The 25,395-nt window shown below is 43.2% G+C and overlaps 3 protein-coding genes across 5 annotated transcripts; 1 reads left to right on the plus strand and 2 right to left on the minus strand.

Moving 5' to 3' along the window:
* The first annotated feature begins 2,224 nt into the window (after window positions 1-2,224).
* On the plus strand, window positions 2,225-4,253 carry LOC122010162 (probable NADH dehydrogenase [ubiquinone] 1 alpha subcomplex subunit 5, mitochondrial). 3 transcript variants are annotated; one of them, XM_042566597.1, is made up of 2 exons: window positions 2,225-2,698; window positions 3,016-4,068. In XM_042566597.1, exons 1-2 carry the CDS (start codon window positions 2,317-2,319, stop codon window positions 3,177-3,179), a joined length of 546 nt encoding a protein of 181 aa, XP_042422531.1. In that variant the 5' UTR covers window positions 2,225-2,316; the 3' UTR covers window positions 3,180-4,068. The 3 variants fall into 3 exon arrangements, with proteins under 3 accessions (XP_042422531.1, XP_042422532.1, XP_042422533.1); XM_042566598.1 differs by lacking the exon at window positions 3,016-4,068 and adding an exon at window positions 4,126-4,253 and having other exon boundaries at window positions 2,230-2,698; XM_042566599.1 differs by lacking the exon at window positions 3,016-4,068 and adding an exon at window positions 4,096-4,247 and having other exon boundaries at window positions 2,249-2,698.
* Window positions 4,254-4,280: 27 nt separating this feature from the next.
* Window positions 4,281-7,128, minus strand: LOC122010161 (probable NADH dehydrogenase [ubiquinone] 1 alpha subcomplex subunit 5, mitochondrial). The gene is made up of 2 exons (XM_042566596.1): window positions 6,732-7,128; window positions 4,281-4,656 (listed from the first exon to the last, which is right to left on the minus strand). The coding sequence occupies exons 1-2, from the start codon at window positions 7,111-7,113 to the stop codon at window positions 4,472-4,474; spliced, it is 567 nt and encodes a 188-aa protein (XP_042422530.1). The 5' UTR covers window positions 7,114-7,128; the 3' UTR covers window positions 4,281-4,471.
* A 2,297-nt stretch (window positions 7,129-9,425) lies between these two features.
* On the minus strand, window positions 9,426-13,935 carry LOC122010163 (GPN-loop GTPase QQT2-like). The gene is made up of 7 exons (XM_042566600.1): window positions 13,669-13,935; window positions 13,427-13,576; window positions 13,226-13,337; window positions 12,923-13,149; window positions 12,473-12,763; window positions 9,975-10,180; window positions 9,426-9,895 (listed from the first exon to the last, which is right to left on the minus strand). The coding sequence occupies exons 2-7, from the start codon at window positions 13,496-13,498 to the stop codon at window positions 9,613-9,615; spliced, it is 1,191 nt and encodes a 396-aa protein (XP_042422534.1). The 5' UTR covers window positions 13,499-13,576; window positions 13,669-13,935; the 3' UTR covers window positions 9,426-9,612.
* Between the last annotated feature and the right edge of the window lie 11,460 nt (window positions 13,936-25,395).

Here is a 25,395-nt window from a genome sequence, read left to right on the forward strand (position 1 = left end):
ATGGAAGCGTTGTGTTATTTTGATGTTATTAAATATTAAAAGGTAATTTTTAGGTGACGTTTAGTTAAATGATGGGAATGATTTTGATGCTATTAAATATTAAAGGGTAATTCTTAGGTGGTGTTTGGTTAAATGATGAGAATGATAATGAGTATGAGTTTGATAATGAGGTGGAATGAGAATGAGAATAAAATATACTTAGTTATATGAGTTTGGTTGATTTTCATAAATTTAGAAATCATTTCTAAATTGTCATTTCTAAATTTATAATCCAAACACTATCTTCTATCATTTCATTCATTTTACCCAAATCCATCAACCAAAGATTCCCTTAGGGGGCGTTTGGTATATATTTAACAATGAGAATGATAATGGATTTTGATTGAGGGGTTAATGACAATGGAAATGATTACTAGATTGATGGTGCTTGGTATACATACTGGAATGAATATTATTCCCATTAATGTTGCTTGGTTTGGCTTAAATTATGGAATGAAAATCGATCAAAATTCTCATTTTACCCTTATAAGTAAAATATAAAAATAATCACATAGAGTCATGAACTGAACAATTTTATTAAAAAAACGTAATACGGTGGCAACAACTCTGTCAACGGTCTTGCATAATCAAAACATCTATCACAATATCAAAAATGATAGAAGTAAAAAAGTATTCATCAAATCCAACGACATCACAAACATATTATTCCACACAACTGAGTATAAAATCTTCAACTTCAGAGGGATCCAAACTGAACAATAACTCAACCTTCACAAGATCTTCACAAATTACTTGAGCAGCCTTATACTTGTTCTTACCAACGAAATCATACTTATCCAACATCTCAAGAACTTGTGGCATTTTTGAGGATTTACCTTGAACCCAAGGTGACATTGACTCAAATTGTGAGCTAATAATTTACATAAATCCCTCAACCTATGCACTGAGTAACTTGAAGTCAGAATCGACATTTTGCACAGATGGAATGATCTGTTTCACAAAGGTAATTAGAAATCAAATAAAGAGAAGAGACTCTCTTGCCCATTGGTTCATTAGGAATAAGCAAGTACTGTGAAATATTAATTCATCGCCATAGATTAATAGAAGCAGCAAGCTCTTGATCTAAACAAAACCTGATGAATAGACTTCGCATGACCTCTCCACTTTAATTTTTTATATGATTAAAGAAAATGCATATGCTTTAGCAGTTAATTAATGACATGTTAATTAATTTACTATGACAAGTTACATTTGATTGTGTTCACATTCACTGATGCATACAGAATTAAAATGCATTCACATTTTACATACGACAAGTTACACAATTAATTTTATTGATACGTACACATAAAGAAATTGTCTATCACAACTTACCAGGGGTGGCCGAGAGGAAGAGGCGTTGGCGGCCGAGTAGGGAGGGGGGGGGGGGGGGGGGGGGGGGGGGGGGGGGGGGGGGAGGGACGGGGGAGGCAGAGCCGGGGGGGGGGGCGGGGCGGGGGAAAAAGAACCGCGGGTGGGGTCGGGGAAGAAGAAGCACCGGTGATCGGGCGAGCAGCCGGGGAAGCAGTCGCGGGTGGACCGGCGAGCGGGGAAGCAAAGACGCGACAACGAGCGAGGAAGAAAGGCACTGAGATGAAACACGCAAAGTAAAAGAGAAAAAAAAAAGAAAAGAAGAAAAAGGTTCGGAGGAGGGGGGATGAGCCGTGAAAAGAAAACCAAATGAATAAGGAGGAATGAGTTTAACAATAACCTAGGAGTGGGTGGGTTATGAAATTAGGGCTATCAAATTTATATTTTGATTCTTATTCCCATTTACCAAGCATCAAGAATGAGAATGAGGTCTGAGGTTCAAATGGGTCTTAGGGTTTAGAATGAGTCCACTCGGATGAGTCTAGTGGCTAGCACATGAGGTGTTGCCACAATGAGGTCTGTGGTTCGAATCTTGGCAAAGCCGAGGTAAATACCTCCCTTATGTGTTAGTCACTATTCCAAAGGTTACTAGCCGCCCGTGATTTACCTCCTCCGTATTGACCTTGGGACGGATTGACGGGATACTAGGGGTGAACGTATTCACCTTTTACCAAAAAAAATGAGAATGAAACAAATTTCATTCCCACTCCAACATCATAAATCCGCCTACCCAACACCTCCTTAAAGTAATCATTGAGGATATTTTAGCAGTTCCAATATCCCTAAGATGAGCCCAGAATTTTTAGCCCATGAATCGTCAAATTACTGGACCTATCAATAGACGATTTGGAGCCGTCGGATCGGATTCCGCAGCCATCCTGGAGTTGCCCTTTTCTGTCTGTTTATATGCGCTCTTCCACGGTGATCGAGTTCGATTTTGAGGCGAAGATGTTCCTGCGGCGAGTGCTGTTGGGCGGCGGATGGCGGGCTATGTCGACGCAAGTAGGGAAGAAGGTGAAGGAGACGACCGGGATTGTGGGGCTCGACGTGGTGCCCAACGCCCGCGAGGTGCTGATCTCCCTCTACACCCTCACCCTAAGGGAGATCCAGGTCGTGCCCCCGGACGAGGGCTACCGCAAGGCCGTCGAGAGCTTCACCCGCCAACGCCTCAACGTCTGCCTGGAGGAGGATGACTGGGAGGAGATCGAGAACCGCCTGGGGTGCGGCCAGGTCGAGGAGCTCATCGAGGAGGCGAAGGACGAGCTCACGCTTATCTCCAAGATGATCGGTTCGTACCTCTTTATTCTTAGTCCCTTTCAATTCTGTTGATGTTTGTTTTTATCTTTGCGTTGGTTTGACGTTGGATTTGGCGATTTCTCCAGTAGATCTGCGTGGTAGATTCTATTTGCTTTCCTTCGCTGATTTTCAATTAGTTAAAGGATCATTTCGGCATTTAACAATTAAAATTAGAAAGTATTAACAGTTTCTTCAAAATGAGATCTTTTAGGGTCCTATGATATTTTGATGGAGATTCAATACTGTTGGGCTGTTCTGGGTGCCAATTTTGTTTTTCTTTCCTGTTCATTTCGTGGAGTTCGATTGCAGAGTACTCTGTCACGATCTTGATTTTGGGAGTGTGTCTCCGTGCGTTGAGGCACTATGTGACAGCTGAGGGAAGAACCTTCAAGAGATTGATTGGGCGGATCATTCCCCGTTTTCTTCTTCTGCATCCCTTTGTTGAAACCTGGATGTCTTATATCTATTGTTAATATCTATTTATAGAGTTATATCATGAAGCAGTAAACTGGTTTTTACAAGTTAATCATGGTTAGGGTCTGTACTTTGGCTGACAATGAGTGACGAGGATGATACTGCTGTTTACTTTGCTAGATGGGTTAGAAGGGATGGAATACTGGGAAAACTGAAATGGGGTTTCTTACTTCATTTTGATTCCCCTAATTGGGTGGATCAAGTTGGGATTGATGCTTTCCAATACTTTTGTTCTTATGCATCTTCCAATCTGTCCATCCAAGCAAACAACACAGTGGAAATGCTTATAAGCTATCCATCTTGATCAATCTATCCAACTGTTAAAACACACTAACCAGTAGGTTCTCTGCCCTTCTTTTTTGCCTTGTTAGCTTTAAAAGGATACTCACACTTAATCTAGAGATTTCCTTGCTTGTGGAGTAAGCTCCAATAATAGGAAAATAGACAGTGCATTAGACCCAATCTTTGCATCCTAAGTCTGCATTTTGTATGCTGTTCAGCATTGACATTTGGCAATCCCAATCAACGTCCCTTTCACGCGTGCTTATATGATTATTTTAGTGGTCTGACAAGTCAGAGCTCGTTTGGGTCTTTGGCTACGCCTCAGGACTAATGAGTGGCAAGAATTATAATACCATATCATTCCACGCGTGCTTATATTTGGTGGTAGCCATTAGCCATGAGCCCATGGCCCCCACCATTACACGCATAATTAGGCACTTAAGCTTCAAGCAATAGTGACAAAGACGAGTTAACTAAGAGTATTACACTAATATTAAATGAGATTTAAATCTATCGACAATGTGAAATGAGAAAAATGTGAGGAATTTTTGTTTGGATAGTTTCTCTAACATACTTACCATGCGACCATATGTTTCCTCTAATTGCTAAGCATAACTAATGCATAACTCACAGATCAGTAGGTGCTGAGGAGACTTGTTGCAGGTGCAAAATTCACTGCGTTCATCAAACTTTTTGCCGTTGCCAACACCGGTAAGCTCAGGCGTCGTCCACGTCGGCAAGCAACAGCCCGGTTCAGGTAGAGGTTCATAAGACAATTGGTCTTGCAAAAGCTAAAATCACCTTACTAAGATCAGTCATACACAAACACAAATAAGCATAGCAATTCATTATGGAGTTGCCTAACAATGTCTTGCAATTGTGTCCTTCAGGGAATTAAAACATTTTTGAATCCTAGCGATATTATTTTCATAAGTGAAAGCTCGGTCCATCATTAGCACCAAAAAATGCTGGAAATATATATTGTCAAACCAAGCAAAAGAGTGAGCATTCAAGTTTTTAACTGGGGTGCAGTTTCATCCTTGGGAGGCGAATCTGTCGTGAAGGCCTCCAACGTCTTAAAGAACTCATTGGGGAGAGGGGAAGGTCGGTGATGTGGAACATGTTTAGGAATTGGAGTGTTATCTTCGATAACCTTACATTCGTAGTCCTCAGGAACTCCCCATGGATCCCACTCTGCATTGCAATATAAAGACAACTAGCCTTAAGAAGTTGTGAGGAATAAATATACAAAATAGTTAATGAAAGAGAATAATGATATTGGAAACATCCATGAGCATAGTGAACAGATGCTTGACGAGATGTGTAGGGATCTAAATAAGGAATAAGTCTCCCTTCGGGTTTCATATTCTATGATGCAACTTCATATCCAAGGCTAACTAGAATTGTTAGCTATCAATTTTTTGAAACTAACATAATGTTCACAAAAGCAAATTAGGAAGTACATGAAATATATTAGACCATATTAAGTTAGCCTAACTGTAAATATCAGGGCTAATAAGAATAGTTGGATCAAAAAATATCCATATCATTCAAATTTTAGGTATACTTGTCACCATCAAAGATCATTGTAGTGATTAGTTTCTTGAAATAAGAGAAGTTGAAGATAAATTGTTGGGAGTTACTATTTCTATCTACTACTACAATTGGTGTGTTTCTTCAGAAACGCACATACACACCTCTAGAAGGAAAGCAAGCTCGAGATTTCTTATAAAAATAGTGGATCCAATCAGTTTGAGAATGGTCAATTTTGAAATTTTCATGGATTATTTGCTTTAGTAATATGCAGTGTATGAAATAAGAAATTCAGGTAGAGTTCTTGAATGAAGATTCTTTCAATAGAATGAATGACCATAACAACAAGCGTTGGCTCAATCTTAAGGAAACTATGGAGAAACGTTACAAATTTGTGACAAAGATATACGACCAGAAATTGATTCCTAGGCCATGCACACAAGCAATAGAGTATGTGAGGGAAGGCATTCTGGCACAAATAGCTGATAAGAAAGACCCACATCATCAAAAAAAATGAGTACAAGATTGTTATGTATAAAATTTGAAGAAAATGTTTTTTTGAGAGACTTCTCTATTAACCAGAATTGTGTGAGCTTTGAGTCTGCAGTAATCAGAGAGTATGGGACGAAACGAAGTGGAAGAGGTTATCAACAGATGAAGATAAATGAACTAAGCAACAATCACAGTCATGCAACAAGGACGGCTAGAAGACTCAGAGTGAAAGGGACGTTAATTGGGATTGCCAAATGTCAATGCTGAAAAGCATACAAAATGCAGACTTAGGATGCAAAGATTGGGTCTAATGCACTGTCTATTTTCCTATTATTGGAGCTTACTCCACAAGCAAGGAAATCTCTAGATTAAGTGTGAGTATCCTTTTAAAGCTAACAAGGCAAAAAAGAAGGGCAGAGAACCTACTGGTTATTGTGTTTTAACAGTTGGATAGATTGATCAAGATGGATAGCTTATAAGCATTTCCACTGTGTTGTTTGCTTGGATGGACAGATTGGAAGATGCATAAGAACAAAAGTATTGGAAAGCATCAATCCCAACTTGATCCACCCAATTAGGGGAATCAAAATGAAGTAAGAAACCCCATTTCAGTTTTCCCAGTATTCCATCCATTCTAACCCATCTAGCAAAGTAAACAGCAGTATCATCCTCGTCACTCATTGCCAGCCAAAGTACAGACCCTAACCATGATTAACTTGTAAAAACCAGTTTACTGCTTCATGATATAACTCTATAAATAGATATTAACAATAGATATAAGACATCCAGGTTTCAACAAAGGGATGCAGAAGAAGAAGACGGGGAATGATCCGTCCAATCAATCTCTTGAAGGTTCTTCCCTCAGCTGTCACATAGTGCCTCAACGCACGGAGACACACTCCCAAAATCAAGATCGTGACAGAGTACTCTGCAATCGAACTCCACGAAATGGACAGGAAAGAAAAAAAAAATTGCCACCCAGAACAGCCCAACAGTATTGAATCTCCATCAAAATATCATAGGACCCTAAAAGATCTCATTTTGAAGAAACTGTTAATACTATCTAATTTTAATTGTTAAATGCCGAAATGATCCTTTAACTAATTGAAAATCAGCGAAGGAAAGCAAATAGAATCTACCACGCAGATCTACTGGAGAAATCGCCAAATCCAACGTCAAACCAACGCATAGATAAAAACAAACATCAACAGAATTGAAAGGACTAAGAATAAAGAGGTACGAACCGATCATCTTGGAGATAAGCGTGAGCTCGTCCTTCGCCTCCTCGATGAGCTCCTCGACCTGGCCGCACCCCAGGCGGTTCTCGATCTCCTCCCAGTCATCCTCCTCCAGGCAGACGTTGAGGCGTTGGCGGGTGAAGCTCTCGACGGCCTTGCGGTAGCCCTCGTCCGGGGGCACGGCCTGGATCTCCCTTAGGGTGCGGGTGTAGAGGGAGATCAACACCTCGCGGGCGTTAGGCACCACGTCGAGCCCCACAATCCCGGTCGTCTCCTTCACCTTCTTCCCTACCTGCGTCGACATAGCCCGCCATCCGCCGCCCAACAGCACTCGCCGCAGGAACATCTTCGCCTCAAAATCGAACTCGATCACCGTGGAAGAGCGCATATAAACAGACAGAAAAGGGCAACTCCAGGATGACTGCGGAATCCGATCCGACGGCTCCAAATCGTCTATCGATAGGTCCAGTAATTTGACGATTCATGGGCTAAAAATTCTGGGCTCATCTTAGGGATATTGGAACTGCTAAAATATCCTCAATGATTACTTTAAGGAGGTGTTGGGTAGGCGGATTTATGATGTTGGAGTGGGAATGAAATTTGTTTCATTCTCATTCTTTGCGGTAAAAGGTGAATATGCTCGTTCCCAGCGCCCCCGCCAATCCGTCCCAAGGCCAATACGGAGAATGTAAATCACGGGCGGCTACTAGCCTTTGGAATAGTGACTAGCACATAAAGGAGGTATTTACCTCGGCTTTGTAGAGATTCAAACCCCAGACCTCATTGTGGCAACACCTCATGTGCTAGCCACTAGACCTATCCGAGGGGACTCATTCTAAACCCTAAGACCCATTCGAACCCCAGACCTCATTCTCATTCTTGATGCTTGGTAAATGAGAATAAGAATCAAAATATAAATTTGATAGCCCTAATTTCATAACCCACCCACTCCTAGGTTATTGTTAAACTCATTCCTCCTTATTCATTTGGTTTTCTTTTTCACGACCCAACCCCTCTCCTCCGAGCCTTTTTCTTCTTTTCTTTTTTTTTTTCTCTTTTACTTTGCGTGTTTCATCTCAGTGTCTATCTTCCTCGCTCGTTGTCGCGTCTTTGCTTCCCCGCTCGCTGGCCCACCCGCGACTGCTTCCCCGACCCCACCCGTGGCTCGCTTCCCCGGGCATCCGCCCGCCTGCGCTTCTTCTTCCCTGGTCACCCACGCTTCCCCCCCTTACTCAGCCGCCAACACCTCTTCCTCTGCCACCCCTCGTAAGTTGTGACAGACGCTTTCTTTATGTGTACGTATCAATAAAATTAATTGTGTAACTTGTCGTATGTAAAATGTGAATGTATTTTAATTCTGTATGCATCAGTAAAATGTGAACACAATCAAATGTAACTTGTCATAGTAAATTAATTAACATGGCATTAATTAACTGCTAAAGCATACATATTTTCTTTAATCATATAAAAAATTAAAATGGAGAGGCCATGCGAAATCTATTCATCAGGTTTTGTCTTCTATTAATCTATGGCGATGAATTAATATTTCACAGTACTTGCTTATTCCTAATAAACTAATGGGCAAGAGGGTATCTTCTCTTTATTCGATTTCTAACATCTGTGCAAAATGTCGATTTTGACTTCAAATTACTCAGTGCATAGGTTGAGGGATTTATGCAAACTGTTAGCTCATAATTTGAGTCAATGTCACCTTGGGTTCAAGGTAAATCTTCAAAAATGCCACAAGTTCTTGAGATGTTGGATAAATATGATTTTGTTGGTAAAAACAAATATAAGGTTGCTCAAGTAATTTGTGAAGATCTTGTGAAGGTTGAGTTATTGTTCAGTTTGGATCCCTCTGAAGTTGAAGATTTTATACTCAGTTGCTTGGAATAATATGTTTGTGATGTCGTTGGATTTGATGAATACTTTTTTGCTTCTATCATTTTTGATATTGTGATAGATGTTTTGATTATGTAAAACCGTTGACAGAGTTGTGTTTTTTTAATAAAATTGTTCAGTTCATGACTCTATGTGATTATTTTTATATTTTACTTATAAGGGTAAAATGAGAATTTTGGTCGATTCTCATTCCATAATTTAAGTCAAACCAAGCAACATTAATGGGAATAATATTCATTCCAGTATGTATACCAAGCACCATCAATCCAGTAATCATTCCCATTATCATTAACCCCTCAATCAAAATCCATTATCATTTTCATTGCCAAATATATATCAAACGCCCGTTAAGGGAATCTTTGATTGATGAATTTGGGCACAAGGGAGTGAAATGATAGAAGATAGTGTTTGAATTATGAATTTAGAAATGATAATTTAGAAATAATTTTTAAATTTATGAGAATCAACCAAACTCATATAACTAAGTATATTTTATTCTCATTCTCATTCTCATTCTCATTCCACCTCATTATCAAACTCATACTCATAGTCATTCTCGTCATTTAACCAAACACCGCCTAAGAATTACCCTTTAATATTTAATAGCATCAAAATCATTCCCATCATTTAACTAAACGCCACCTAAAAATTACCTTTTAATATTTAATAACATCAAAATAACAGAACGCTTCCATTTTATTCTTTTGAAATTACCATTCAAATTATGATAAATGTCGTCTATGATAAAAGATAAATGCAAATCAATTCATATGATATAAACAAAAACAGATAAAAACATATACAAAAAAACATTATATTCATTTTGGAAAGCATTCAGCAAAGCATTCAGCAAGTCTCGTATGCACCTAAAAGACTAAGAAAAATAAACTACAAGATGAACACTTTACGAACAAGTGCAGCAGTTGAATAAAGACCTACTACCAGTTCGACAACATTCAGTAAGACACAAACTGTACTGGAAGTATCAAAAACCAAAGTGCGCAACCTCTTCATCTTCACCATCATCTTCCTCTGTCTCTTCCTCAGAGAATCTAATATCCTCCAACTCCTCTTCCTCTTCCTCTTCCTCTTCCTCTTCCTCTTCCTCTTCCTCCATCTTAAGAGATCCTTTGTCTTTTAGACCAGTGTTAAGTACGACTGTTTGCCCTTTAGATTTCTCCATGTCTTTGCGTAGTCTCTCCATGTTTTCCTTCCTGCGGTCAGTTTCTAGACGCTGTTTCTCGGCCCTTCTCTTGTCGAGGTCAGCTCTGTATAGAAAATGGAATAAATTTCAATAATAATTGAAGTCGATTTTAGAACAAAATAAGTTCGGTGGTTGGTTGTTACTTGTAGTTCTCCATGTATTCTTTAACACTTGATTCAATTGCAGTGAAAAAGGCTTCCATTCCATCACCAGAAACTGCTGAAACTCCCACGGAGTGCATATTTTTGTAAAACTCTTCGAGCGCCAGAGCAAGACTTCTTGCTAAAGTTGATGTGTAGGATGAATCAGTGTCCAATGCTGCCTGAAATGCTTCAAAATCCTGCATCCACTGATACCAGAACAATGAACTGTAAATTGTGAAGAAAAAGAAATTACGAGGTACATGCAAATTAATATGTAGCCTAGGTTAAGTTTATTACGCAAAGGTTAAGTGAAAGGGAAATCAGTGATTTCCTCAATCTTCCGAATGATTTCAGCAAAAAAAAAAAACACTTGACTATCGGCCTCTGCCGTGGGAGAACACAAACTATGAAGAAGGTAACGTCACAAATTTGGTGTCATCTTGTTTTTAAGTTGGAGCATGGATTCCAATGAAACAAGAAAAGATAGACACGATCCTCTTTAGTCTCAGGAAAGAGACATCAACCCTCTGTTTGGGAGGAGGTGAGGGAAGGGGAAGGGGAGGGTAACTAAAGGGAAGGGGTACTCCAAACCTTGTTTGGAAGGGAGTGAGCTAAGGAAAGAAAGGTAAGGAAGGGTTAGCTTTAACCTTCCTTACCCATGACATGGAGGATTTTCTTGCACCCCAAGGGTAAGGGGAATCAAAAAAAATTATCTCAATTTTATCCCTGTTTCATAATATTAATTCCCTTCCTCTCGCCTTCCTTCTCTTCCTCCTCCCGTAGGCCCTCACTTCACCTTCTCCTCTGTCTCAATCTCCCCCAATCGACATGGCCTCTGCCATGCTCTTCTCCGCATGAGATCAATTTGATGACTCAGCAAAAGAGGGCCTTCTCCGGCAGCAGAAGCGGCGGCGGCGGCGGAGGCTGAGCCACTAGGAACAGCAGCCAAAGCACCGGAGCCTCCTGCAACACCACTCCGGTTTCCCCAGACAACATTGCTTCATCCAATTAAAATATTACTTAGTTTATATTAGATTTTGATGTAAATTAAGTACTCTTGTTACTCAAATTTCTATCCAAACCAGTCCAGTGAAACAAGATGTTTAATTTTCATGCCGATAGTACAGGCACAAGGTCCTGAGGACATTTACAAGGAGGGAATTTGAGAGGAGTTGGGGAAAGATCAGGGAGGAGAAGAGAAGAGAAGAGATGAGAAGAGCGGGAAAATATAACCTTATCTTGTCAATGAGAATACATTTGTAGTTTTATATATTTAACCTTCATTACCCTTCCTTCCTCCCAAACAAGGTAATATATATTACGTTAATGAACCTTTCCTCCCTCCCTCCCAAACAAAGGGAAACATAGATACTTTATTTCCCCTCCCTTCCCCTTCCGTTAATAAACCTTCCCTCACCCCCATCCAAACAGAGGCTAACTGTGTTCAGTTTGGAGAAAACTTAAAATGGCGAAATAGTTGGTTTGACTGAGTTGGAGGACTTGACTTAAGGCTTCCCAAAAGTATCTTTAAATTGAAAGTACCATGTGGATTTAAAAGTTTGGGAAGATCAAGGAATATTTTTATGGATTGTAAAGTTTAAAAAAGGCAAGAATATAGTTTAAATGACTTTTTCTTACATGCCAAAAGAGAAGACACACCAAAGACAGTTATTAGTGAAGTAGGATGGCTATCTCAAAAATAAAATCGCAATGAGTAAAGCTGAGACAACTAAACAATAACAGAGACAGACAAAGCAGACTTCTTCTCTCACTCTCTCAGATCTATTCAGACCTATTTGCTTGATGTTCTGATCTCCTTGTCTACCTTGTATTCGTTTCAAGCAACTTATCATAAAATTTTTACAGCAGCAAGTGTAACTTCCCACATTCAAAGCTCTTTACTTCATCTCTTAATTTCATTAGACCCATATTTTATTCTTTGCCATGTCTAAAGAATTTGAGATTCTAAATTTCCAAATTAGATGGATAATTTCAAAATTAGTAAATGAGTATGAGATTCTTTACCATGTCTGTTTTTTACAGAATTAACTAATTCAATGGATAATTCTGACATGATTTATAATATAGAAAATGTTCCACTATGGACTTACAACACAAAGACAATAATAGATAAGCACATATACGAGCCAGTGACAAGGTTATGATTTATACAAATGTCTTGTCTATAATGTAAACACAAGAAGTAAGCACATCAGTATTTATTCAAAAAGGTTAAGACACTTGCTATTGTCAACATGAAGAAGTATGCATCATGTTTAACAAAATCTAGAGGGCAGAATAATTCTGAGGAGACGAGGTAAGTTTGTTGTTTGATAGGTAGTGATCAGAGTAGCCGATATGCATTTGTGTTTTTGGTTCTCTACTAGTTAAGAATGCTAAATACATTCAAGAGCATGCCAGTCAAGCTAATATCTTCAGGATGACAAAAAAATAATATGAAAAACAAGGAAGAAGTAACGGAGTAGGAACTAGAATACCTCCAACGCAAATCCATGTTTAGCCACATCAATCTTGTTAAAAGTCAGTACTAAAGGCAGCCTCGTTTTGTAGAGTATGCTACAAGCATATAGCATATTGCTCATAAAAGTAACTGGATTTGAAGAGCGAGGTGTATCCATAACATAAGCAATTATCGTGGGAAATGTCGAAGCAAAGGCTTCAGTAATTATTGCTCCAGAAGCTGACCAAGTAAAAATTTCAATCTGGCCAGGTGTATCCACCAAAACATAGTCAAGCTGATCAGCCCGTCTTTCTATGACTGATATTACCTACAAAACACACGACGTGGAATGATTGAGACTAAACTATCTCATTGCCAAAAAGAGGCTATGATTTGTTAATCCATGAAACTAGAAACATCTGAAGGAAAACCGAAACTTTTACAAAACTAGATGCTCACAACTTAGAAGAACAGAAAAATATTCAACCTCATCGAACTTTGTTGCAAAGAGATTCAGTGATGTCATAATTCCACCATTAGGGCCAAGATTGTACTCCTTCATTACTTCCTTGTAGCGAACAGTGTCCCTAATGTCAATATTTGCACCAAAAGGAAGGGTCATCACAGCCGGGTCAAGGTTCAACACATAGCCTCGAATGTTCGAAGCCTGAGTGTGGCAGACCAATCTGTGGAGAAATGTAGTCTTACCGCTCCCTACAAAAATGGGAAACCACTGCTGCAATTACAAACTTGGAGGAAAAAAAAAGAAGATAACAATTCTATAACATACCTGCCATTCCAACAAGGATGATGATAACAGGTTTCCTTTTGAACGTAATACTTGATGAATCAGATATCTGCAAGCCCTTGATCGAGTCTGAGAGATCATCCTTCGCCTTTCCCTTTCGAATTGGCAAACAGGCATGAGGGACAGGGACTAAAAAAAACGATCACCAATAGAAAAAATAAGGGATAATTAACTGTTTCCAACCTTATCAGCAACTGGTTCTTTCGAATCTATGAGCATCTGTATGCTCGAATTGGGGTTCGGATCCACATCCATGATATGCCACCGGGGTACTAAATTGCCTCGAGCAAATAAGTCGGTGCAGGAGGGAGGTAAGGACGACGCCGATACGTTCTCCGGAGAACGACGGTGAAGCAAATGGGTATGGACGCTCGCGATAGTGTGCTACGAATAAAGACTTCGGGACTAGGGTTTTTGACAAGTACCTGTTCGCGATACGTTCGTCGTGCTTTTCGGGAGAGGAGAGGAAGACGTGGTATGAGACGGTGAAGCTCGGCTATAACGGAGGGGGCGGCCGACCCGTCTGTAGCGGCGTAGTGGCGGAGCTCGACCAAGGCGGGTGCAGAGGTAGGGCAATAAGCTTCGGCGGCGTAGCTTTGATGGATCTGCTGCGCGGCGGTCGGGGCGGCGGTGGTGAGGAGAGAAGGAAGTTTAGGGTTCAGGAAACTGTAGGGAAATGATTAAAAAGAAAAAGAAAAAGTTTTTTTAGTCAATATGAATGCTCACAATTTGATAAATATTGTCAGAACGTGCCCGTCTTTAAAATAGTTATTCGGATTAAAACTTTAATAAATGTTGTTTGATTCACCGATTTAAGTAGCTTTTAAATAGCCAAAATTCTCACGGATCGGTAGCATTGGTATATGGGTGGTTACTTAGCTTTTATATATTGGCATCAACCGATTAATTCACCATTGATATAAAATATTATATTGGATGATTAATCTTATTTGAATAAAGGATTATTATACTAGAATAAATATTTTTCATGATTTAAAAAGATAAATTACTTTTCCCCCTCCCATCTGACAGCACCCCCCTCCCCCTCTCCTCTCTCTCCCTTCCAAATGACACTTCTATCCTCCTCTTTTTTTTTCATTTTAATTTAATTTAATTTTTTTAATTAATTTTATTTATTATTTTTTCTCATCAGTACTTATATATTTTTAAATTTTATTTAGTTTTATTTTTTTAATCAATTGTATTTATTATTTTTATCAAATTTTTTTTATTCATTTTTATTTAATTTTATTTTTTAATCAATTTTATTTATTATTTTATTTTTTTTATTTTATTTAATTTTTATTTAGTTTTATTTTTAATCAATTTTATTTATTATTATTTTTATCAATTTTTTAATTTTATATCAAGGTACAATCTTGTACTGTATACATTTGGTGAGAATGTTGAGAGTTTTTTACTCATTTGCTATTAAGAACTCCTCCAATTTCAAACCAAGAACGTCGAGAAATAGCTATTGTCCATATTGACAATCGCTTCGTACAAATTTTGTTACACCCTCATTACCTTGTACCACCCATTCCAACATGGTGATGACAACATTCATCGAACAAAGCTAAAGGATGGATCACTCATTATAAGGCACATGTTCATTTGTGATACAAAATAATAGACACGTCACCATCAAACGTGTCGGGAGCATAATTTGAAGATAATATTAATTAAAAAATTTATTTTTATATATTTTTATGTATTTTTTTATGTATTAATACATGTACTCTTCATTTGAAAAAAATATTTATTCATAAGATATAAATGTGTTACTATTAATTATTAGTATTTTTATTAGTTTCATTTATATAATTTTTATTCTGATCAATATAAATATTTTTATACTTTTTAAATTTTTTACAAATAATAACTCCTAAAATTTACAATTTAAAAATAAATAAAAAAATTATAAACATATAATAAAATAATTATTAAAAAAAATAAAATTGATAAAAAAATGATTAAAAAAAAACCAATAACAAAAAAACAAAATTTAAAAAAAAACCGTGGACTTAAGAATAAGGGAAAAGAGAATAAGGGAAAAGGGTATAAAGGTAAACAATCAAGTGGGACCGGGAGGGGAGAGTGTAAGAGGGGTGGGAAAAGTAGTCCTCTTTAAAAAGTATGTTGATCCTGTCCGAACCAGGAGTCAACGGACGCTGGGGACGCGGCGCTCCCTGCTGGATCCTCGAGTGCTTCGGCGAACCTGCAACAAAACCGAGCCGGGGGGGGGGGGGGGTCCCGGCGACGGCCCCCCGACGCCCAAGTTAGGCGAAGGAATAAGAAAGGGGCTTAGAAAATGTAGACTTCCCCCCCTCCGGTGAATAAGGAGCCTAGGCACACCAATCGAAGCAATCACCTGCTTTCGACCATGCCTAGGTATGGGCCTGTCAGAAGGGCATCCATAAGACCATACCGCTACTGTATCAACCTCTCCGTGATGTGATGGTGGGGCCTTTAATAGTGCAATCTTGCGTACAGTTTAATCATCATGCCAGACATAATTCCGTCCCTGCCGCATCTGCCGCCGCCACGTATCTTCGACCATGAACTCCGTTGCTCGAGCCGTCCTCGCCGGCCACCGCCCCTCTCCTTTCTCTCCGAACTCCGTCTCGTTTTTCCATTCAACCCCCGTCTTGGAGCGGAAGTGGAGGAACTACGGGCACTCTGTGAGTTTCGGCCGATGTCCTTGTTTCCTTGAAGATTCTATATATCATTATCGTTATATCAGCAGGGCTCGTGCTCTTATCGCCCCATGTTGGATCGCCATTTCATTGTCCTTCAAATGTTTGAGGCGATGAGTTTTCTATAAATCCTCTCAAACATGCAAGTCTTTTTCATTGCCGAAGTATCGCTGTATGGGCGCATTAATGGCGCCTCGTGATAGAGCGCCACGTGGCTCGTCTCTAGTGGCGTGACGCTCCGTACGATGGGACGCCCTTTGTTTTGAAATGAACGGCTAGATGATGACCTTGTCTCTTGTGCCCTGCATCCGACGGACGAGGCTGAGCGGTCTCGTTTGTATAAAGCCCTCGTTCTTGCCGTCACGCCGCACTCTCTGTTTCATCGCGCGTCCTCTATCGAAGCTGCCTGCTGCTACCTTACTCCGGCGACTTCCCGTGCTTGCTTTCCGGCGGTTTTCGACTTCCTGGGAATTCTTTCCTTTGATCTCCCCTCAGTAAGCTTCTTCTCTCCTCTCGCTCCCTTGTTTCCGAGTATCGCTAGGCTTCCTTCCCTTCTTTAGTCATGGCGAGCACCTCTGCACCCGCTACCGCGGTTCACGGTCCGTGGTATATGAGTATGGAGAGTAGGTTCGATGAGGAGCGCACCCGGCGCGCTGTTAGGACCTTCGGGATCCCGAACGACTATGAAATAGTAGTAGCCGGCCCGACTGACCGGCCCCATAACCCGCCGACCGGTACCATTTGTTTTTTTCTGGACCAATTCCAGGGCGGCCTTAGATTTCCTACCCATCCATTTATTTTGGAAGTTTGTAATTATTTCCGCATCCCGCTCGGCCAACTTGTGCCGAATTCCTTTAGGCTACTGAGCGGGGTGGTCGTCCTTTTTAGGCTACATAGTATCCCACTCGACCCCGAAATATTCCACTACTTCTTCTACCCCAAACAATCCGAGTTGGGTACTTTTATTTTCCAAAGTAGAATAGGCTTCAAATTTTTGAGAACACGCCGACCTCCAACAAGCACTGAAGGAGTTCTTCTTCTATATACTATTTCCCGACCCAAAGATTCAACCAAATGGCGTATCATTGTAGGCCGACCACCGTAGCTCGCAAATTGTATAATCCGCCTACCTTCATGCGGCAAACCGCTTATCCTACACGATATAAAATCGACCAACGCTTCTCAAGTGGTGTACATTTTGGACCATCTCCGTCGTGCCAATCTCCCTACCGCACGGGTAAGGACTCTTTACTTCCTTCGCCTTTGTGTCTAACCACCTTTTTTCCCCATCTGAAGTCATGTGGCGCCCAATCACCGATGATTTCAAATCAAGGTCAGGGAAATTGAGGCGGCTACTAAAAAGAACTCGGCCGAGCGGGTCTTATCCTCGGTACCGGCAATGGCGGAGAGGGGACGCACCGCCGAACAGAGTTACCCAATCCGCTCACCAAGTCGAGGCGATCCTGCTTTCTCTGGCTCCACCGAAGTGGGGTCCCCAGGGATTCATCATCGGAAGTTCGGAAAAAACGTCAAGAAACTCACCTTCAACCAAGAGGGCGAACTACGCGCCCATCGAGATCGCCTCGCACGCCGCCGCAGATCGGGACCCACGTGACCGCCCACCGCATGCCCCTCGGCTCTCCTCCAGGACCGCCGTCGCCACGACGGTTGGGCTAACCGACCATAGGGGAGTCTCGCCAGCGACGGCGTACGACGTATACGCCGGGCCACCCGACCATCAAGACTACCCTTCATTCTTCGGAGGAATATTTATTGTCCGCCGATCGCCATCAAGCCCTGCTCATTAAATAACCTGACGGGTCCGCCGCCAAACTTTTCGAGGACGATCAGATCTGGTGGTCTTATGACGCCTAAATAAGCCGATAATCACAATGCAAAGAAAGCCACCTGTGTAAGTTCATTTTCTTCCGTACATGCTACTCTGTTCGTCTCCCGATTTTATTATTTCACTTACAAAGATTGGGCGGAGCACATCGCCACTAGTCATCGCCTTTGGAGCTGGAGGATCTCATGGAAAAACTCAAGTCTCGGGGTCCATCGGCTGTTGAGGTTGAACATGTCACAGGTCAACAGAAGGTCGACTTTGCTACAGAGGTGGCTCGACTTGAAGGCTTGGTGAAGAAGCTCGACTAAGACGTGAAGCGCGCCAATGCAATGAAGAAGCTGGGCGATCTCGATCCGAAAGATGAAAGTTGAAGTCCTAGCCCCAGATCAGCGATCTAAGGAGCTGGAAACCCAACTAACTCGAACGGATGGGCGCTCAGCTGAACGCACTAAAGCGGAGGTGGACCAGAAAGTTCTCCAAGATTCACTAATTGCCTCCCGGGTGGCGTTCAGAAAGTACAAGGAAGAAGAGTCGATTCGTCTGGCCGCTGTTCGTCAAGATTACCTCCGCTCGGAGAGGTTTGGCACGAAATTTGGCGGCAGCGTCTCTTCAACCTTTGCCGAGGCCGTTAAGGTCACTATAGCCTACTTGAAGAAGGGTGGCCACCTTCCTGCGGGAATGCACATTCCCGCCTCCGATCTGGCGGTCATGATAGACGATATTCCGGACGGCTTCTTCAACTTCGAAGACCCCGAGTGAGGAGTGTTCCTTGTCTCTATCTTGTTTTTGCGTTTCTTACGCCGAGCGCAACTTTTTGTACTTGCCGTTCAGCATGCTTTCCTTTTAATGCAATTATGTCTTTGCTTGCGTCTTCCTGATCATTATCCATAATATTCTTCTGTTTGCTTAACGTTTATGCTTAGAGTTAGTCATGCTCTAAGTGTTCCCCGTCACGCGGCCAATCAGCTTAACCCATTAAACAAAGTCCGGGCGGGATGGCCTACTCGCTCTGCACGTATCTAGCCTGTGTGAACTCAACAAACGCCAAGTATCGAAGGACCAGCGCCCGAGCGGGCCTAAATGTTTTAATACTTGTGGTTTCCGCGGTTTCTTATTCTCTGGTATTCGTTCGTCCGCCCGGGGTATTTATAGTCGCCGGACCGACTCTCAATTTTTAACGATGGTGCTCGTCGATCCCGGATTCCCGGCCGGAGGGTTTACAGACGCCGGACCGTCTCCCGGTTTCCCGGCCGGAGGGTTTATAGACGCCGGACCGTCTCTCGATTTTTAACGACGGAGCTCGTCGGTCTTCTGCTCGGAGATTTATAGATGCCGGCTCGTCTCCCAGGTTTATCGACGACCGCCTCCCGGCTCTCACGAGGGTTTATAGACGGACCAGTTTCGATTTTAAACGGCGGAGCTCGCTTGCCTTTCCGGCCGATTTATAGACGCCGGCTCGCCTCCTGCCTTTCCCACGAGGGTTTATAGACGCCGGACCGCCTCCTGCCTCCCACGGGAGGGTTTGCACTGACCGGTTTTCCGGTTTCCTACGAGGGTTTATAGACGCTCGGACCGCCTTCTCTCGATTTTTAACGACGGAGGCCTGGCCTCCGCCGAGACGATACAGACGCCATTCCTGGCCTACCGAGGTTTATAGACGCCGACTGCCTCCCTGCTTCCTTCCTGAGGGTTTAGTGACGCTGACCGCTCTCCCGTTTCCCGGCCGAGGGTTTATAGACGCCGGACCGCCTCTCGGGATTTTAACGACGGAGCTCGGCTTGCCGTCGTGGATTTATAGACGCCGGGCCGGCCTCCTGCCTTCCTACCGGGAGGGTTTATAGACGCCACCAGCTTCCCGGCCGAGGGGTTTATAGACGCCGGACCGCCTCCTGCTCCCGCCGGAGGGTTTATAGACGCCCGGACCGTCTCGATTTTAACGACGAGCTCGCTTGGCCTTCCTCGCCTCTGAGATTTATGGGAGTTTACCGTCTCCCGCTTCCTACGTGAGGGTTTATGTATCACGGACCGCCTCCCGGCTCTACCGAGGGTTTATAGACGCCGGACCGTCTCTCGATTTTTAACGACGGAGCTCGTCGGTCTTCTGCTCGGAGATTTATAGACGCCGGCTCGTCTCCCGGTTTCCCGGCCGGAGGGTTTATAGACGCCGGACCGTCTCCCGGCCGAGCGGCTCGGGGGCCTTCGGATAACCAGCCGTTCGGCTATGAACCCAGAATGCCTTGGGAATAATTTGTTTCTTGCGATAAAAGGAGTACAGTTATCTTGAATTTACACAAAATAGAGCAAAAGTGCACCTCTCACCCAGCTCTATATGGCTGAAGGTGATTTGCACTCCATGGCCGATCCAGCATCCGACCTTCCGCATCCTTGAGGTAATAAGCGCCCGAACGGAGCTTCTCGACCACTTCAAAGGGTCCTGTCCAGGGAGCTTCCAACTTGCCGACATCTCCGACCGGCTTAACTTTCTTCCAAACTAGGTCGCCTACTTGAAAGGCTCTGGGGATCACGCGACGGTTGTAGCTCTGTTTCATACGTTGTCGGTACGCCATCAGACGTTTATCGACAACTTTGTCCCATGCTTCATCGACCAAATCTAGCTCCATCAGTCTCCGCTCGACGTTCTCCTCGTCATAGTGTTGTACCCAATCGGACTCCACTCCGACTTCCACTGGGACTAGTGCTTCACCACCATACATCAGATGGAATGGCATCGCATAGGTCGCCTCCTTTGGGGTTGTGCGTAGGGCCCATAGGAAGCTAGGGAGTTCGTCGACCTAGCTGCCTCCTGCATGGTCAAGCCGAACTCATAATCCTCTGAGGATATCCCGATTGATGACTTCCGCTTGGCCATTGTTTTGGGGGTAAGCCACCGAGGTGAAAGCCTGCTGGATACCATAGCCTTCGCACCATTCTTTGAGCCTTTGACCGGCGAATTACCTTCCATTGTCTGAGACAAGCCGTCGGGGGATGCCGAATCGACATAAGATATTTTGCCAGAGGAACTTGATGGCCATCTGTTTACTTATCTTTGCTAATGGTTTGACCTCCACCCATTTTGAGAAATAGTCCACAGCAACGAGCAAGAACCTCCGCTAACCGGTTACCATGGAAAATGGTCCTATGATGTTCATGCCCCCTTGGTCGTGAAAGCGTTGGAATTCTGTTCTGTTTAAATTCCCCTGTACAAAAATTGTACAAGTACCGACAGATAGACAATTTGCAACGATCCGCAAAGATCTCAAGTGTTGGCCAAAAATACCCGGCTAGCAAAATCTTCCTGGTTAACGACCGTCCGCCCGGATGTCCACCGCACGAACCTTGGTGCACTTCCCGAAGGATGTACTCGGCATCTTCCCAACTGACGCATTTTAAGAGCGGACGGGAGAAGGCCTTCTTGTAGAGTTGATCTCCTACGAGGGTGAACCGACTAGCCCTTCTCTTTAGTAAATGAGCTTCTTCCCGGTCGGATGGGGTAGCTCCCGAGCGCAAAAACTCCACAATAGTTGTCCTCCAGTCGCTCGGGTATGTGATGCCCTCCATCCGATCGACATGTGCTACTAAAGATACTTGCTCGATCGGCTTCTGAGGGCCGACCGGGGATAACGCGCTTGCCAGCTTGGCCAATTCATCCGCCACTTGATTCTCCGCCCGGGGGATCTTCTGAATAATCACCTCCCTAAAGTTGAGCTTAAGTTTTCCAATAGCCTCCACGTAGAGCTTGAGCCTTGTACTATTTATCTTGAAAATCCCTGAGATTTGCTGAGCAGCCAACTGGGAATCTGAATAGAGGATGACCCGGACGGCTCCAACGCGGCCGAGCGGCTCGCACTGGCTAAATAATGCTTCGTGCTCTGCTTCATTATTAGTTGCTCGATAATATAGTTGAATGAATAACTGTAGCCTGTCTTTGCAGGGTGATATCATAAGAATTCCCACCCCACTGCCTTGCTGAGTGGGCGATCCATCCACGTAGATTTTTCATGTTTCTTTTGGTTCCAGGTTTTGTATTTCAATCACAAAATCGGCTAAGGCTTGAGATTTAATAGTCGTTCAAGGTTGATACTGTATGTTATATTCGCTGAGCTCTGTAGTCCACTTGATTAATTTTCTTAAAGCTTCTGAGTTGATGAACACTCGACCTAAGTGTTATTGATTAATACTATGATTGGATGAGAGAGAAAATAGAGATATAACCTCCGAGCGACTAAGACTAGCCCATATGCTAACTTTTTAAGAGCGGTGTAGCGACATTCAACATTTTTCAATAAATAGCTTAAGAAATACACAGGTTGCTCCCGCCTCCCGATCGGATCTGCCCTGATCCTAAGGCACCGCCGTATTGAGGTGATAAATAATGTGCAAATTGCCTGGCCAGCTTGGCTTAGCCAAGATGGGACTTATGACGCCTGCTCAAAGGCCCTCCGATCATATCATTGGAACTTTGTAGCTTTTGTTGAGGATTTTGAAGAATCCAAGACTCGCCCATTTTGAGATGAAGCGGATACACAGAACTGACCGTCACCTCAGATTTTCATGTTTCAAGGTGGGCATGTCCTCAAGAGCTCTCACCCTTAGATTAGCTTCAATACCCGCTCGCTTCAATAGCCCAAGAAACGCCCTCCTTTGGCTACTGTAACAAACACTTTCATGAGGATTTATTTTGACCCTCATATTTCCGAAGTATGGAAGGTTTCTTCCATATCTTTGCATAAAGTGGCCGCCTATGATTTTATGAGAATGTCATCTACATAGACCTCCAGCAGCCCGATTTGCTCAGCGGAAGACCCGCCCATCAATCTTTGATATGTTGCTCCCATTCTTCAGTCCGAATCCATCAATCAGAGCAATACGCCCCGTCCTAAGGTAACGAAGCTAACCTTTTCCCTCGATCCTCCCAAGTAGCCAAGACTTCACGATAGCCTTCGGTAGGCGCCCGGGGTGACATATATAAGCTCGCATCCGACTGTAGAATCTACGAGCTGGTCGATTCGGGGCAGAGGGTAGAAATCCTTCGGGCAAGCTTTGTTCAGATCTCTGAAGTCGATGCACACCCTCCATTTGTTGCCCGGCTTGAAGACGAGCACCACATTTGCTAACCATCTTGGGAATTGAACCTCCCGTATGTGGCCGGCCTCTAAGAGCCTTTCTACCTCCGCTCGAATGATAATATTCTGCTCGGCGCTGAAATCTCTTCTCCTTTGTTTTACTGGCCGAGCGTTCGGCCGGACGTGAAGCTTATGTTGGGCTATGCTGGGGGAGACACCGGGCAACTCATGCGTCGACCAGGCGAAGACGTCATAATTCATCTGGAGGCATTTGACCACCTCTTCTTTCTGTTCGTCCTCCAGGTCGGCGGCAATAAAGGTTGTAGCCTCCGAGCGGCTCGGATGGATCTGAACCTCCTCCCGTTCATCATAAATTAAAGCAGGGGGCTTCTCGGTTATGGCGTGTACCTCGATCCGTGGAGCCTTTCGCGCGGCGCTGGATTCGGCTCGGACCATTTCCACATAGCATTTCCGAGCGGCTAACTGATCTCCTCGTACTTCATCGACTTTGTCCTCGATCGGGAATTTGATCTTCTGATAGAACGTCGACACAGCAGCTCGGAATTCGCTTAACGCCGGTCGCCCCAGTATCACGTTGTAGGATGAAGGGGAGTCGACCACCACAAAGTTTGTTGTCCTCGTTCTCCGGAGCGGTTCTTCCCCTAAGGAGATAGCCAGTCTTACCTGTCCGACAGGAAGAACCTCATTGCCCATAAACCCGTAGAGGGGGGTTGTCATGGGCAGCAGCTCGGCTTGATCGATTTGTAGTTGATCAAAGGCCTTTCTGAAGATGATGTTGACCGAGCTGCCAGTGTCAATGAAGATACGGTGGATGGTGTAGTTGGCTATCACCGCTTTGATGATGAGGGCATCGTCATGGGGCTGCCCGAAACTGACCTCGGGTCCGCTCGCCTTTTCTTGCCTGCAACCCACCTCATGGATTCTGAGCTGCCGAGCGCTCACTTTTCTCGCTCTGTGTGAATCTCCTCGGTCGGCCCACCCGCAATAATATTTCACATGATTCTTCTCCAACTTTCTCCGCTATTGCTCATTGGACCTTGAGGCGATCTTCATGCCTTGGAGGAAAGCATTGAGGAGCTCTCCTATATATTCGCCGAGGACTCTTGATGCCTTCTTGCGTGATCGGGTGAAAAGCGATCGGCGAGGCCACCCGTCGTCTGGGATGGGTGATTGAGGCGAGCCTCGGCGATCCGGGTGTTGTGGGGTCGATATTATAAGAGCAAAACATGGGGTCCATACCTCTTTTTCTTCATCCTTGCCCGCTCGGCCGCTACCTCTTGGACATGGGACTTCGCATGATGCGGGATGCCTCGGCTCTTGGTCCTCTTGGTGGTGATGGGCGTGATGCCAGTTCGGCTTGGGCAGACGTTGCGTCATGAGTTCCCTTGTCGGGCCTCCGCCTCTTCACATTTATATACTCATTATGGGTGTAGCATGTGGTGTAGTCTGCAGGCGGTTTTTGAAGACGGAAGAAGTCCCCCTCCAGGCCTTGCGTGAATGTGTTTACCATTGTCTCCGAGGGTGGCCGTGGGGATGTCCATCGCTACTTGATTAAATCGCTGTATATACGCCCGGAGAGATTCTCTTGGTTCTTGTTTGATGGTGAACAGGCTGACGCTTGTCCTTTGATAACGTCGGATGCTCGCAAAGTGATGAAGAAATGCCGTTCGGAACTCCTGGAAGCTAGTGATAGAGCCGTCCGGCAGTCTCCGAAACCACCTGTGTGCAGATTCCGATAGAGTGGTGAGAAATACCCGTCAAAAATGATAGAAGTAAAAAAGTATTCATCAAATCCAACGACATCACAAACATATTATTCCACACAACTGAGTATAAAATCTTCAACTTCAGAGGGATCCAAACTGAACAATAACTCAACATTCACAAGATCTTCACAAATTACTTGAGCAGCCTTATACTTGTTCTTACCAACGAAATCATACTTATCCAACATCTCAAGAACTTGTGGCATTTTTGAGGATTTACCTTGAACCCAAGGTGACATTGACTCAAATTGTGTGCTAATAATTTACATAAATCCCTCAACCTATGCACTGAGTAACTTGAAGTCAGAATCGACATTTTGCACAGATGGAATGATCTGTTTCACAAAGGTAATTAGAAATCAAATAAAGAGAAGAGACTCTCTTGCCCATTGGTTCATTAGGAATAAGCAAGTACTGTGAAATATTAATTCATCGCCATAGATTAATAGAAGCAGCAAGCTCTTGATCTAAACAAAACCTGATGAATAGACTTCGCATGACCTCTCCACTTTAATTTTTTATATGATTAAAGAAAATGCATATGCTTTAGCAGTTAATTAATGACATGTTAATTAATTTACTATGACAAGTTACATTTGATTGTGTTCACATTCACTGATGCATACAGAATTAAAATGCATTCACATTTTACATACGACAAGTTACACAATTAATTTTATTGATACGTACACATAAAGAAATTGTCTATCACAACTTACCAGGGGTGGCCGAGAGGAAGAGGCGTTGGCGGCAGTAGGGG

This window comes from Zingiber officinale, chromosome 8A, assembly GCF_018446385.1.
Source record: "Zingiber officinale cultivar Zhangliang chromosome 8A, Zo_v1.1, whole genome shotgun sequence".
In the NCBI taxonomy this organism is placed as follows: Eukaryota; Viridiplantae; Streptophyta; class Magnoliopsida; order Zingiberales; family Zingiberaceae; genus Zingiber; species Zingiber officinale.

Excerpts from the sequence above, each read along its gene's own strand:
- LOC122010162 (XM_042566597.1), top strand. The coding sequence starts at position 2,317 with ATGCGCTCTTCCACGGTGATCGAGTTCGATTTTGAGGCGAAGATGTTC. Across the intron at positions 2,699-3,015 it reads GCTTATCTCCAAGATGATCG|AGTACTCTGTCACGATCTTG; the intron begins GTTCGTACCTCT and ends GTTCGATTGCAG.
- LOC122010161 (XM_042566596.1), bottom strand. The coding sequence starts at position 7,113 with ATGCGCTCTTCCACGGTGATCGAGTTCGATTTTGAGGCGAAGATGTTC. Across the intron at positions 4,657-6,731 it reads GCTTATCTCCAAGATGATCG|AGTGGGATCCATGGGGAGTT; the intron begins GTTCGTACCTCT and ends ATTGCAATGCAG.
- LOC122010163 (XM_042566600.1), bottom strand. The coding sequence starts at position 13,498 with ATGGATGTGGATCCGAACCCCAATTCGAGCATACAGATGCTCATAGAT. Across the intron at positions 13,338-13,426 it reads AAGAACCAGTTGCTGATAAG|GGAAAGGCGAAGGATGATCT; the intron begins GTTGGAAACAGT and ends CCAATTCGAAAG. Across the intron at positions 12,764-12,922 it reads TTGCAACAAAGTTCGATGAG|GTAATATCAGTCATAGAAAG; the intron begins GTTGAATATTTT and ends TGTGTTTTGTAG.